The sequence below is a fragment of the Papaver somniferum genome, chromosome 5 (genome assembly GCF_003573695.1).
Source record: "Papaver somniferum cultivar HN1 chromosome 5, ASM357369v1, whole genome shotgun sequence".
In the NCBI taxonomy this organism is placed as follows: Eukaryota; Viridiplantae; Streptophyta; class Magnoliopsida; order Ranunculales; family Papaveraceae; genus Papaver; species Papaver somniferum.
In genome coordinates, this window is record NC_039362.1 from 4,334,178 (window position 1) to 4,346,964 (window position 12,787).

The 12,787-nt window shown below is 37.0% G+C and overlaps 1 protein-coding gene and 1 long non-coding RNA gene across 3 annotated transcripts; both read left to right on the forward strand.

Moving 5' to 3' along the window:
• Positions 1–273: 273 nt before the first annotated feature.
• Positions 274–5,365, forward strand: LOC113280909. Of its 2 annotated transcripts, XM_026529514.1 has the most exons (7): positions 274–514; positions 1,349–1,669; positions 3,830–4,017; positions 4,109–4,217; positions 4,306–4,694; positions 4,829–5,024; positions 5,113–5,365. In XM_026529514.1, the coding sequence occupies exons 2-5, from the start codon at positions 1,359–1,361 to the stop codon at positions 4,331–4,333; spliced, it is 636 nt and encodes a 211-aa protein (XP_026385299.1). In that variant the 5' UTR covers positions 274–514; positions 1,349–1,358; the 3' UTR covers positions 4,334–4,694; positions 4,829–5,024; positions 5,113–5,365. The 2 variants fall into 2 exon arrangements, with proteins under 2 accessions (XP_026385299.1, XP_026385298.1); XM_026529513.1 differs by having other exon boundaries at positions 4,829–5,365.
• On the forward strand, positions 1,683–3,530 carry LOC113280910. The gene is made up of 3 exons (XR_003325843.1): positions 1,683–2,139; positions 3,188–3,258; positions 3,339–3,530. It is a non-coding gene; the product is annotated as an uncharacterized LOC113280910 (long non-coding RNA).
• Positions 5,366–12,787: the final 7,422 nt, after the last annotated feature.

Here is a 12,787-nt window from a genome sequence, read left to right on the forward strand (position 1 = left end):
CCTAAATATCGCTCATGAAATCAGATGTAATAATGAGTCTAGTGGATTTACCCATTTTGGAGAAATGATTAGTCAATTCACAGTTATTTCTTACCTTTCGGTCAACCAAATGCTCATATTATTTTGAACAGGGGATGCCTGATTATTCTCCAAATTGCTGGATGCCAATTTTCTTCAAGATGATATCATAAGGAAATTATTATCCCCAATTTTTTCCCCGGGGAAATATTCACTGTTCCAGCCTTGCAAAATGTGATACAAAATTCTATTTCTATCCCTTAACCATTTAAGCCGATGGGTCAACCACCAGACTAATACCGACTATACGTAACAATAGTAGCCCACTGCATTTCATTTTTGAGCAACGGATGGAAACATGGTTTTATTTCGACCAGAGCAGTTCGAAGAGTGAAGGAGCGAAGAAAGTTTTTAGTGTTTCTCAAATCGTTGATTTTATTTCGACCGCTGTCTACTGAAAGTTCGTAGTGGAGATTTGATGCTTTGATCAGAAACTGTAAGTTATTATGATTTTTAATCTCAATTTTAGCTTGTCAATTTAGGGTTTCTTTTTAAGAATGTTTAGAAATTGGGGGTTTCGTTTGTTTAATGATACGTAGGTTTCAATTGTATATCTAAAACAGGGGTTTCATATATGCAATAAGATTATGTAGGAAGTTCGTTTGTTAGACAGATTTGGTCATATGAATTATCATCGATTTGTGTAGTTCCAAGATTATGATCTTATACTGATTTTTGAACTTGCCAGCTTCATCTTTTGTTACTGGTAGTTGTATAATATGTTTCATCAGTTTCTTTAGTTCCAGGGTTACAGAACTCATTTAGCTGTTTTTCAGCGGGAACTGAATTTTTCAGTGTTTGGTAATTTTATTTGTTGAATTCCTTACAAGGAATCTATCTTATATAATTTGTTGTTGAGGAAAATTACCAGAAGCTGATCTTGTTGATTTTTGGTTTCTCTCATGGCTCTTACCAAGAAGAATTGTGTTGTTGCAGCCGATGATCTGTAGGAACTAGGAAGGATTAGATTCTAACTACTTGTTGTTTCAGAGATTAGTCCACTACTATTTGAGAAATTAGGATCTTGAACAATGACAACTATTAATTGTAGATGTACTATTCTTAGCAGGAGACTAGTAGTGGTTATGATTGAAAATGCATCGAACTCTGTTGTTATAATTCCATCTGAGGTTACTGTTTTGGACCTTGTTTTGGAACTTAAGGGTGTAAATTTAATGTGATTTATTTATTGATTCCACACTAGTTTCTCTTTTGCTCGAGTTTTGCATTAGTTTAGCCCTTGGTTTACATATTCTTTTTTATATTGCAGACTTGCAGTTATGGATCCATTTTTTGAGGATGTTCCACTAGGTTTACGCATCATAGATCCTGTCCAAATACACACAAATGGTGACATAAACTGTTCTTGCCGTGGAAAACTCTATAATCTTTTCGTAGTCTTGAAAGAATGTCATCGATATTTCGTTAAAGAAGTCAAATGTGTTCAACATTCGAATCTGTTAATGTGCTTGGGCACCACTTCTCACAAGGATTATGAAATCTGGGAGGGCTATTATTGCAATCTTGTTGAGTTTCTGCAAAAAATTGAGTCTCATCGGCCACAAAGTTCTTTTGCTGTTGATTTTCTAAGGTAAAATATTTCTTTTTAATGAATCTTAAAATCTTTATATTTTTTTATACATGCTGATATAGAGCTGGCAATCCGAGCCAAAACCCGCGGGTTGGCCCGTCCCGTGAAAACCCGCACCCGTCCCGGATCGTAACTAAACAAGACGGGCGCGGGTTGTATAATTAGTGGCTTGTGAAGAAACGTGTTGGCCTGTCCCGTCCCGTGAAACCCGCGGGTAACCCGTTCAGTTCACTAGGCCGCGTGTCACACAAACACAATGACACGAAAACCACTGAAAACGAAAACCCTCTTCACCAGAAAAAGAAAAGAAAAACTCTCTAACCCTGCAACTCAGAAGCAATCTCTCGATCTCTAAATCTCTCAAAAGATAACCCATAATCAGAAAACCCTAACTCAGAAGCAATCTCTCAATCTATTCAGCAGAAACTCAAAGGATTAATCTCTCGAACTCAATCAGATCTCACCAAGGGGTAAGAATCTCTCATACTCTCAAATCTTAAGAATAATTTCTGTTCCAGTTTTCTGTTTTAGGGATTGTATAATTTTGGGTTTTTTTTTTCCTCTCAGAAATGTTTAGAACTTTAGATCTTAACATGCAACTTAAGTGTTGTTGTTTATATGATGAAATTTATATTGGGTCCTGTTTAATTTTGGTGATTTTTGATTTTAGATCTTTAATTTTGGTCTTTGATTTTCATGATGATTTTCATCATAATTTTGGTCTTTTTGATGATTTTGTCTATGTAGCTCATTTATGCAAATCAACTCATTTGTTAACATGCTTTGATTGATGATAAGTACGCACAAATCAACTGAATTTTATTTCTTTGGTTGATGATAAGTATTTGAAATGATTTCTATTCATCTCATTTGTCTATATCCGAAATCCATGTTTAAATTGCATATGCATACACACAGAGAGATGTCAGTATTTCTTATGTGGATTTGAATTTTTAAAAATCCTGCAGATAATTTGAAATGCACCTGAACTGTTTGATACTATTTCTGGTGGAAATAATGTTCCTGGACTAGTTTAGAGGAGTCCCGTCTCATTTCTAATTCCGTCCAGTTTTCTGTTTTGTGGCATAAATTAAGCCTTGTATGGTTTTACCCTCTCATAGTGTATGCATGACATATCTCCTATTTTACATGATTGTTTGTTGTTATGTGGATTTATGATTGATTTTGACTTTCATAGTCAGAATTAGATAAACTACTTCTGCATATTGTGTATAAGTTGGATATTGTAAACCAGTAAGAGTGTCAATCGACGTACAGAGAACTGAAACCATGAAATATGTCTTGTCATTAATTATATTGTCTGCAAAAGAGAGCCAGACCCAAAGAGTAGTGACTGAGATGCTATATGGGTTTGAAGATTTCCTTTTTATTATTCACATGCTTTATTTAGTATTTGAAATAATAATAATATGCACAAGAGTTCATGTTCTGGATATGAAATGATGGTTTTGTGTTAGCTTTTGAGCCACATTGATAATTGAATTCTGTTTTTGCAAGGCATAACTGCAATAATGAAGACTAGCAAGGAAGCAGTAAAGAAGAAGTCGGTCAAGCAGTTGGAAATAAAGGTTAAGACTTGTCATCTCAATTGCAGTGTAAAGAAATTTCCGTATAGCTTCTCATTTTAACTAAGCTATGGTTGTTGCAGATGAAAAACAAAGAGAAGACTGATGAAGCATCCCTGATAAATAACAAGTCCAAAACTGATAATGCTGAAGCAGCTGAACCATCTTCTAATATAATTGCAAAGTAGTTTAGTTTTGCAATTTTGAGTTTTTGAATCGAAATCAAATGAATTAGATGAAATGATGAATGTTAAATTAAGTACTTAGGTTGGGAATGAGCTTTAGATGGCCTGAATGTGGCCGGAAATAGCCCAGAAATCGATTTCTGGCGAGTTGACTCAACAAAAACCAGCTAACCCGTGAGCTCCCGTGAACCCGCAAGCTTTACCCGGGACGGGCGCGGGTTGGAGAAATGACCACCCGTGAAGAATTTCAACCCGCAAGCTTAGGCTTGTATTAACCCGTAACCCGCGGGTTGGTCACAAGCCAGTCCCGACCCGCCCGTTTGCCAGCTCTATACTGATATACAATTTTGGTAACAAAATAATTAACTTTACCTTCTTCATTTTTATAGTCAAATTCTGACTGGTTTAGCGGGGCTCCACAAAAGAAATTCAGCCCATGGCAACTTGGTTCCAGAAATTGTTGTGATTCAAACTGATTCACCAGTTGATTCGCAGAATACCAATTTTGTAGTTATACTGGAAGACGCTAATACCAGCTTTATAGTCAAACTAAAAGATTATGATTTGAGTAGAGCAGGTATTTTTTGACATTTATATTGAATTTATTTGTACTTATTCATGATTAACAAATCATGTTGGTTGTTGCTTATAGTTGGTTGGTGTTGTAGGGGAGAAGGATTTTCTAAAAGATTTGAAATTCTTCGGTCGAATTCTGGAACTTTTTGTGGATCAATCTCGAGAAGCTTCAGATTTGCTTTGTAGAATCCAAGGGACCTGGTAAGAGTTTGAACGAAATGGTTGCTATTTAACCTCTATAATTTTGGATATTAATTATTTGTTTCAATGTTTTATATTTGATTATCAGGGAAAACGTCAAATACGGTTTCAGTTGACCAGGGGCAACATCTTTCAAACCTGTTTAAAACTTTATATTTGGAATCTCCAATTCGGGTTCGAGATCACCCGTACTTTTGGTTCCCGTTAAAGTGTTTGGAGTTCTTAAGTGTTGTGGATGAATTTTTACTTGTTTACTATGAGGAAACTAAGCCATTAAATGAGTCGGTTGAAGAATTTGTTAAGGAGCTTAAAAAATTGGAAGTAGATGAGAAGTGGATGTACGACGTTCATGAGACTGTTTATGAAAAGGCATTAAGAAAAAAAAAAAGGTCAAGCAGATCAAGTAACTTTTATTGGAATTCTAAAGTGTATCAGAAATGTCCATACTCATTACGTAGCATATCTGAAAGAAGAAAGGTATGTTTCAAAACATAAAATTACTGTGTGCCTAAATTAAATTAATTTACCATTATGTTTTTCAATTAGTGTGTAGTACTGAATAGTTTTAAATTTGTGTAGTATTGAATGTAGTTTTAAATTACTCATCACAGGATACAATGGGAAGAGAGACTGTTATGAGTATTTCAGGATCAAGTATCCCGATCTTCTGATCCATCCATACAGATGTTTGGAATTGCATTATGGGAAAATGAGAAGGCTTAATGCCATTGATGCCGGTTGTGATGAGACTTTTATGCCTTTTATCTCATCAGTGATTCTTAGTTCATAAGAAGATTACAGTTGCAGGTATTTACGTGTTTCATCTGTTTGCATGTGTTCTGAGAGAATTTTCCTTTTCCTGTACAATTACAGCAATACTGATTTCTTCCTGCAGAGATTGGAAAAGAGCTATTGTGAAGCGCCTCTTGATTATTTCATTTAACATAGCGTATGAGATAGTTTTGTTTTTGCTTATTTGTAAAGTTGGCAATTGGAGAGAGGTATTTCTAGTTTTAGTGAACTCGAAAAAAGAATTCCAGTGCAACTCTGCCTTTGATTTCCTACTCTTGTTAATAGCTTTCTTTCTCTCTTCTGTGATATGTTGTAGTTTTTCAATGTGGAAGTATATATGGATTATGCTGTTAACAAATATAGGAATATGTATTATTCACCTCCGACTGTTCAGCTGTATTTGGTGCAGAATGAGTGGAGCGTTATGGGTGAGCTCACTATGCTGTGCACTATCCCGAGCCCCCCATTATGCTCTTTGGGAGGCCTCTCAACTTTCAGCTAGACGAATAACAACACTATCAGTAAAAGAAGAGACAATGTGTTTTTTTTCTTGTATCTCGTTTTCTGTGTAAGCTTTAAAACACCTTGTCTATGCCTCCCTCCCTCTATCTCTCTCTCTCCCAGAAAATGGTTGTGCTAGATCCAGCTACTAGTACTACCCTGTTAGAAGTGTGTGGGCTTCTAACTCAACACCAATTGACAATGAGTGGAGTGGCTACGCACCGTATATATTAAGATCTAGGTTAAGGAGTTAGCTATGTGGGACTATTTTATAATTTCTCCAACATGCTCCCCCTTCATGTGTAGGGCGGAGCAGATTAAGCAACTACAACGTGGACCTCTGTACGGGTGGACGGGCAGCCCTTTGGGTCTACTTCTGATTCCATTCTCATATGGACCTATCTCTGATTTCATGTTAGATGTGTGTGGGCTTCCAACTCAAAACCAATGGGCTATGAGTGGAGTAGCTCCACACCTTATATGTTAAGATCTAGGCTAAGGAGTTAGCTATGTGAGACTATTTTATGGTTTTCGTTCTAATTGCCCAAAAATCATAATTTTCTCCATGAAAAAGTGGTATTGAAGGTTGTTGAATGTATTGATTTGAGCAGCTACTAATGTCATTGATTTAATTGAAAATTGATTGAAAAATTGGGTTTTTTCTTTTCTAGATCTAGATTTTAATAACTTTGAATGTTTAAATGAGTTTTCGTCTAGAGTAGTTGAAGTTGTTAATAATATGATGATGCGTGGTGAGAAGATGGAAGAAAGAAGAATTTGGGAGAAGATATTGATATGCTTGCCGGAAAAATTGGAACCCATTGTGGCGGTTTTGGAAGAGATTAAAGATTTTTCAACATTAAAGTCACAAGAGTTATGGCTTCCTTGAAGGTGTATGAGCAAAGGTTGTTAAGACACTCCGAAAAATCAATTGAGAGTGCATTTCAATCAAAATTTAACTTGGATTCAAAAAAATTAGCAACAAAGAAAAATGAGTACAAGGGTGAATCAACATCAAACTTCAAAGGAAAATGAAAATGGAAGAAAGGAGGAGCTAATTCCAACAACTATACAAAGAGTGATTTGTCTCAAGTACCAAGATGCAATTTTTGCAAGAATAATGGTCACTTGGAGAAGAATTGGTGGAACAAAGGAAAACCACAATGTCGCAATTGCAAAAAGCATGGACATTTGGAGAAAAATTGTAGATTCAAAGAAGATGAAGAACAAGCCGGTAGAGCCGAAGAAAAAGAAGAAAAACAAAAAATGTTTTATGTTTGTCAGAGTTCCATGAAGACTTTCAAAAGTGAAGTTTGGTTTGTGGATAGTGGTTGCACAACTCATATGTTCAGTGAAAAAAGCTTGTTTGTTGATATGGATACATCCGTAAATTCTCTAATGAAGATGGAGGATGGAAATATGGTTCAAGCTAATGGAAGAGGTACTATTTGTGTGCAAACTATCAACGGAGCAAAATGCATTAGAGATGTGTTATATGTTCCGGACTTGGCGTAAAATTTGCTTAGTGTCGGGCAACTTGTGGAGCTTGGGTATGTGGTTCATTTTGAAGATGGATATTGCACCATTTATGACAAGAATCACGACAACAAGAGACAAGTCATGAAGAGCATCAAGATGGAGAAAAATAGAAGCTTTCCAATTGTGTTTGAAAAGAAAAAAAAATGTTGCATTGAGGATGGAAACCATTGATGAAACATGGTTATGCCATAAAAGGCTTGGGCATGTGAATTTCAATAGTCTTAAGGTGCTTTCCAACAAGAACATGGTGCAAGGACTTCCACATTATATCAACCACAAGGATGGAGTATGTGAAGGTTGTTGGTAGGCATTTACAGGTGTAGAAAATATGATATGAGCAAAAAGATATGATGAAACAGGCCTACATGTTATACCTGCAAGTGCACAGGGTCAGTTGTAGTAGATTTGTGTAAGTCAGGGTCGAACCACAGAGACTAGGGTGTGTAAGTTGAAGCTTTATTGTTGTTTTCCTAAGCTAATTTGTAACAGTTAACTAAAGTGACAATGGCAGTGAACTAGTGTAGTAACAGAGGCAGTGATAGTGACAGTGAAACACAGAGTAACAGTGAAACAATGGCATTGAGCCAAAGGCAGTGAACTAGACTACAGCTACAGATAGAAAAAAAAAGAGGATACTAAGGCAGTTGAATCTTCCTTTAATTCTCAACTAAGGCACAAGGTTTATTGTTCTTGCTCCCTTGGTTTCAGGCAGGGATGCAAGTTCCAGCTTGCATTTGTCCCAGGATTCATTTTAGTGGACTAATTGGGATGACAGCTAGAGTTCTCTAAAACTTAGTGTTAGTTGGCTAATTAAAGGGCAATCTCAACACAAGCCTACAGCCTAGATGCTCCCAACTCTCCTAGTCATTAAACCACATAAGATACAATCAAAACAAAGAGCAGTTGCATAAGATTTTTGGCTTCATCATCACCATAGCATTGAACTAAAACATGAGCTCACATTAAACAGAAAAGAACTGAAAAATTACACAACTATGAACTAACACTAACCCTTGAGGCACTGGCTATTCCAGTCCTCTTGGGTGAAACACTGGCTAGTCCAGGCTTCCACAACAACACAATAACACCCCTATTTATAGTTACAGGCAATTCCCCCAAAAATACCTAATTCCCCCAAAATTAGGGTTTGTTCTTCCCCAAATTACACAAAATAGAAATTAGGTTGTCTCAATTACCTAATCCATCGTGATAGTCGCAACCCATGATGCCAATTCTCTTTCTCTACCTCTCCATAGCCTTGCTGTCCTCGATTGATGACATGCAATCACTCTCACCAATTCCACACGTCACTGAGGTCGTGTGATGTTGATGAAAGGGATTGAAAATCATCATGGATAGTTGGTGGTGAAGGTGGGTTGCGTTTGTAAGGTGATTTGGTGGCGACAGGGAGTGGTGGTGGTGATGGAGTTGGTGGTGAAGGTGATGGTGGTTCTGCAAAGGGAGGTGAGGGAGGATAGATCGATGGAAAAGAGAAGGGGGTTGTTTGGTTTGGGTATAGATATTTAGTGCTCGGGTGTTGGGCGGTTTCAGCAAATTGGATGAACAGCAAGGATGAGCCGTGAGATGTGGAGATGATGAATCGATCTAACGGAGAGATGGAAGGAAGCGAGTAGAGACCGTTGGATGCGGAAGTACAACGAAACTGACGGCTCAAGATGGAGTTAGGTGCTATAGTGTTTCACAGGATCTTCATATTTTGATGCACTATGATGAAGCAATCGTAGGATGCTGAGAAGGTACAATCTGACGGCTGAAGATGAAGGCGGGTATGGATATTGGAAATGGGTTTGGGTGAGGGTTTTGGGCCTTGGGTATGCCATGCCCATATCTTCTTTAAGAACAATTCTTCCTCTTCAAGCCCTGTTCTAGCCTTTTGGTCTTGCGCACAACATTCTTCGCGGCTTCCTTGTGTGATTCCTCTTGGCTTCCACCACTTTTCTGCTCTTTTTTCTCCGTAATTCATCCAAACTTTATTTACAACCTAAAAATGCAAAATTAATTAATAAAAATATTTATTCTTGAAAACAATGAAAATACAGAATATGGGATAAAATGTAGAATTAATGCACGAAAGATGAGTTAAATGCCAATAAAAAGGGACAGATATATACAATATTTGGCACTCATCAAATACCCCCAAACCTGAATTTTACTTGTCCTCAAGTAAAACAAAACTAAGGAAATCCTACCTATACCACTGTCGCTGGTCTCTCGAATCCATTTAGCGTATGCACTAAGCCTTTTAAATCACTAAGTGTCCCTAGTGGACGAGTTGAAGTCTCGTGAAGGTTTGCTTAGAACGTACCTACAAAGTTCTAGGACAAAATATAAGCTCAGATTCCATGAAATGTGACATGTGCAAGACAGTTTAAGCTCACAGCAAAATGGATATGTCGATCTAGCTGTCAAAGGCACAATCCTAGCACTGATAACAACTAAAGACATGTGATAAGAGTATAAAGTGTATCTACACATGTTAAGAATGATCAGAAGTTATGAGTGGCAATCGCTAAGAGATAGTTTTTAGGATAAGAACTGAGTTCAAAGCCAAGCTAGTTGTCCGACTTTACGAGAATTGTGAATGTTCACCTAAGAGTTGGTGATATTTCAGTTTGCCCGCGTTGTATCGATGGCTGCACCCTCCTTGCTTATTACAAGACTATTTACAACAAAAAGATGACTCTTATTTACATAGACTACTCTCTTTTATTTTTGGACAAGAGAGAAACATTGTCTTTAACATGACAAAATACTTGACATTTTTGTATTTTTTTCTGATTTTTTTTTATTTTTTTATTATTTTATTTTTTTTGATAATGTTAACAACAATTTACATCACACTAACAATTTTGATTTTATGAACAGAAGGTAGCCCTTTTCGATGCACCCGGTCAAATTCAATGGTTGCTTTTCTTAATGTATCCTCCAACTTCTATCCCAGCCAACCAAAGAAAAAGCTAGTCAAGTCTCATTCAGTATTCTAGATGATTGGCAGTTTACTTAACCGATCAAACGCCTACCCGAGGCTAAACATGTATTGGTAGATCGTGCGTGTGCAAATTTCTTATCAACATGTGAATTGTGCTAGAATCACGAGTGCCTTATCATCTAGACTAAGAACCCTACGTTAACATATATGCACATGAATCAACATTTCAAGGTAAATGAGCTCCATTTTTAATTTTTCAATTTTTCAATTTTTTTCTTTTTTTTTTCAAAAAGAAAGAGTTATGTTTTCAATTATAGCATGCTATCGTGGTATCTACTCTATACCCCCAAACCTAAACTAAACATTGTCCTCAATGTTTCAAAAGATGAACAAAATTATAATACAACATATGAAGAGGATTATGCTAAGTAGAGAAAAAGGAAAGAGAATACCCGATTTGACGGCGAAAGCAAGATTAGAACTCCGTTATTCAAGGAAAAAATCGAACATATTTCAGTTAAGAGTCACATTGGATTAGCACAATATATACAAAAGAAGCATAGGATTTAAAATTTTTATCTACTGGATTATATACAAGAAAATTTCACCGTGCATTTGGTTTTTGATGGGAAACATTTGGTTTTTGTGGGAAACATTTGGTTTTTTAGGGTTTTGAGAAAACTTTTGGATTTTAGGGAATCATTTGGAAAACTTTGGTTTTTATGGGAGACATTTGGTTTTTAGGGAAAAATATTTGGTTTTATGGGAGAAATTTTTGGTTTTATGGGATTGGAAAAACTTTTTTTTTTTTTTTGGGTCAAAGAGAAATTTTTTTGGTTTATTGGGAAAAAGAAATTTGGTTTTTGATGGGCTTGAGGAACTTTGGTTTCTATTTGGGCTCACAGACTAGCCAAAAGACTAGGCCCAAATGGGTGTTTTTGATTGTGGGGCTTTTGAAAATTTGCCTAAAATAAGGCCCACTTGGGCTTGGAATTTGTTTTTCAAATTTGAGTTGGGTTAGCCCCACAGTTATAACATTCTCAGTTTTAAAACAACATTGTTTTACAAACTTTGTGTTGGGCTAAGCCCACAGTTCAAGAGTCACAGTTTACATAAGCCTACAGAATTCTTGAACAATAAACCCAAAAAAATTGAAAACAAGCCCACAGTTCAATCAAATTACAAACCCAATAGAAATTGGAAGCCCACAATTTGGGTTCTCTTAATGGGTTTAGGCTTACCCCTTTTTGGCACAGCCCAGTTGGGCTTTCTTAGTTGCAAAGCCCAGTTGGGCTTGGTTCACAGCAACAGCAACTTCAGCAGCCCAGTTGGGCTTTGGCAGCATCAGCAGCACATCAGCAGCAGCAGCAGCAGCACAGCACAACAGCAGCAGCAGGCAGCACAGCAGTCTTGGCCTGGCTCAATAGCAGCACCAACAGCAAGTTGGATATGGAAGGCAATTACAGATGCAGATGCAGATGCATGGTTTATGAGGCTACAGATGCTAGGCTACATATGAGCAAGGCTACAAAGCATCATGCTTACAGGGAAGGTCAAAGCTACAGGTGCAATGATGCAAAACTACAAGACTATGCAGCTAAGAATATGAGATGCAGATGCAGCTACAGATGGGAAACTAAAATGCAGTTACAGGAAAAACAGCAAATATGCTTACACTAAATGCAAAGTAAGATGCTTATACTAAGATGCAGATGCAGATGATGCAGGTATGCAGATATGGATGCAATGCTTACAGCTAAGATGCAGAGATGATGCAGATGATGCAGATGATGCAATGCAAATTACAACTAGGTTACAGTTACTCTAAGTTACAGTTACACTAAGTTACAGCTAAAGTTACAGCTACACTAACTACAACAATCCTAAGATACACTAATTACAGCTAAACTAAAACAGCTACCCTAAAACAGCTAAGTTACACTAAAACAGTTAAGTTACACTAAGAGCTAAGTTACACTAAGATAGCTACACTAAGTTACAACAGCAAACAGAAAAGCAAGAGCTTAAAAAAAAATTTGTTTTTTTTGTTTTTTTTTCTTTCAACTACACAGCACCAAGTCCCCGGCAGCGGCGCCAAAAACTTGGTAGGCCTTTACAGATGTAGAAAATATGATATGAGCAAAAAGATATGATGAAACAGGCCTACATGTTATACCTGCAAGTGCACAGGGTCAGTTGTAGTAGATTTGTGTAAGTCAGGGTCGAACCACAGAGACTAGGGTGTGTAAGTTGAAGCTTTATTGTTGTTTTCCTAAGATAATTTGTAACAGTTAACTAAAGTGACAATGGCAGTGAACTAGTGTAGTAACAGAGGCAGTGATAGTGAGAGTGAAACACAGAGTAACAGTGAAACAATGGCATTGAGCCAAAGGCAGTGAACTAGACTACAGCTACAGATAGAAAAACAAAGAGGATACTAAGGCAGTTGAATCTTCCTTTAATTCTCAGCTAAGGCACAAGGTTTATTGTTCTTGCTCCCTTGGTTTCAGGCAGGGATGCAAGTTCCAGCTTGCATTTGTCCCAGGATTCATTTTAGTGGACTAATTGGGATGACAGCTAGAGTTCTCTAAAACTTAGTGTTAGTTGGCTAATTAAAGGGAAATCTCAACACAAGCCTACAGCCTAGATGCTCCCAACTCTCCTAGTCATTAAACCACATAAGATACAATCAAAACAAAGAGCAGTTGCATAAGATTTTTGGCTTCATCATCACCATAGCATTGAACTAAAACATGAGCTCACATTAAACAGAAAAGAACTGAAAAAT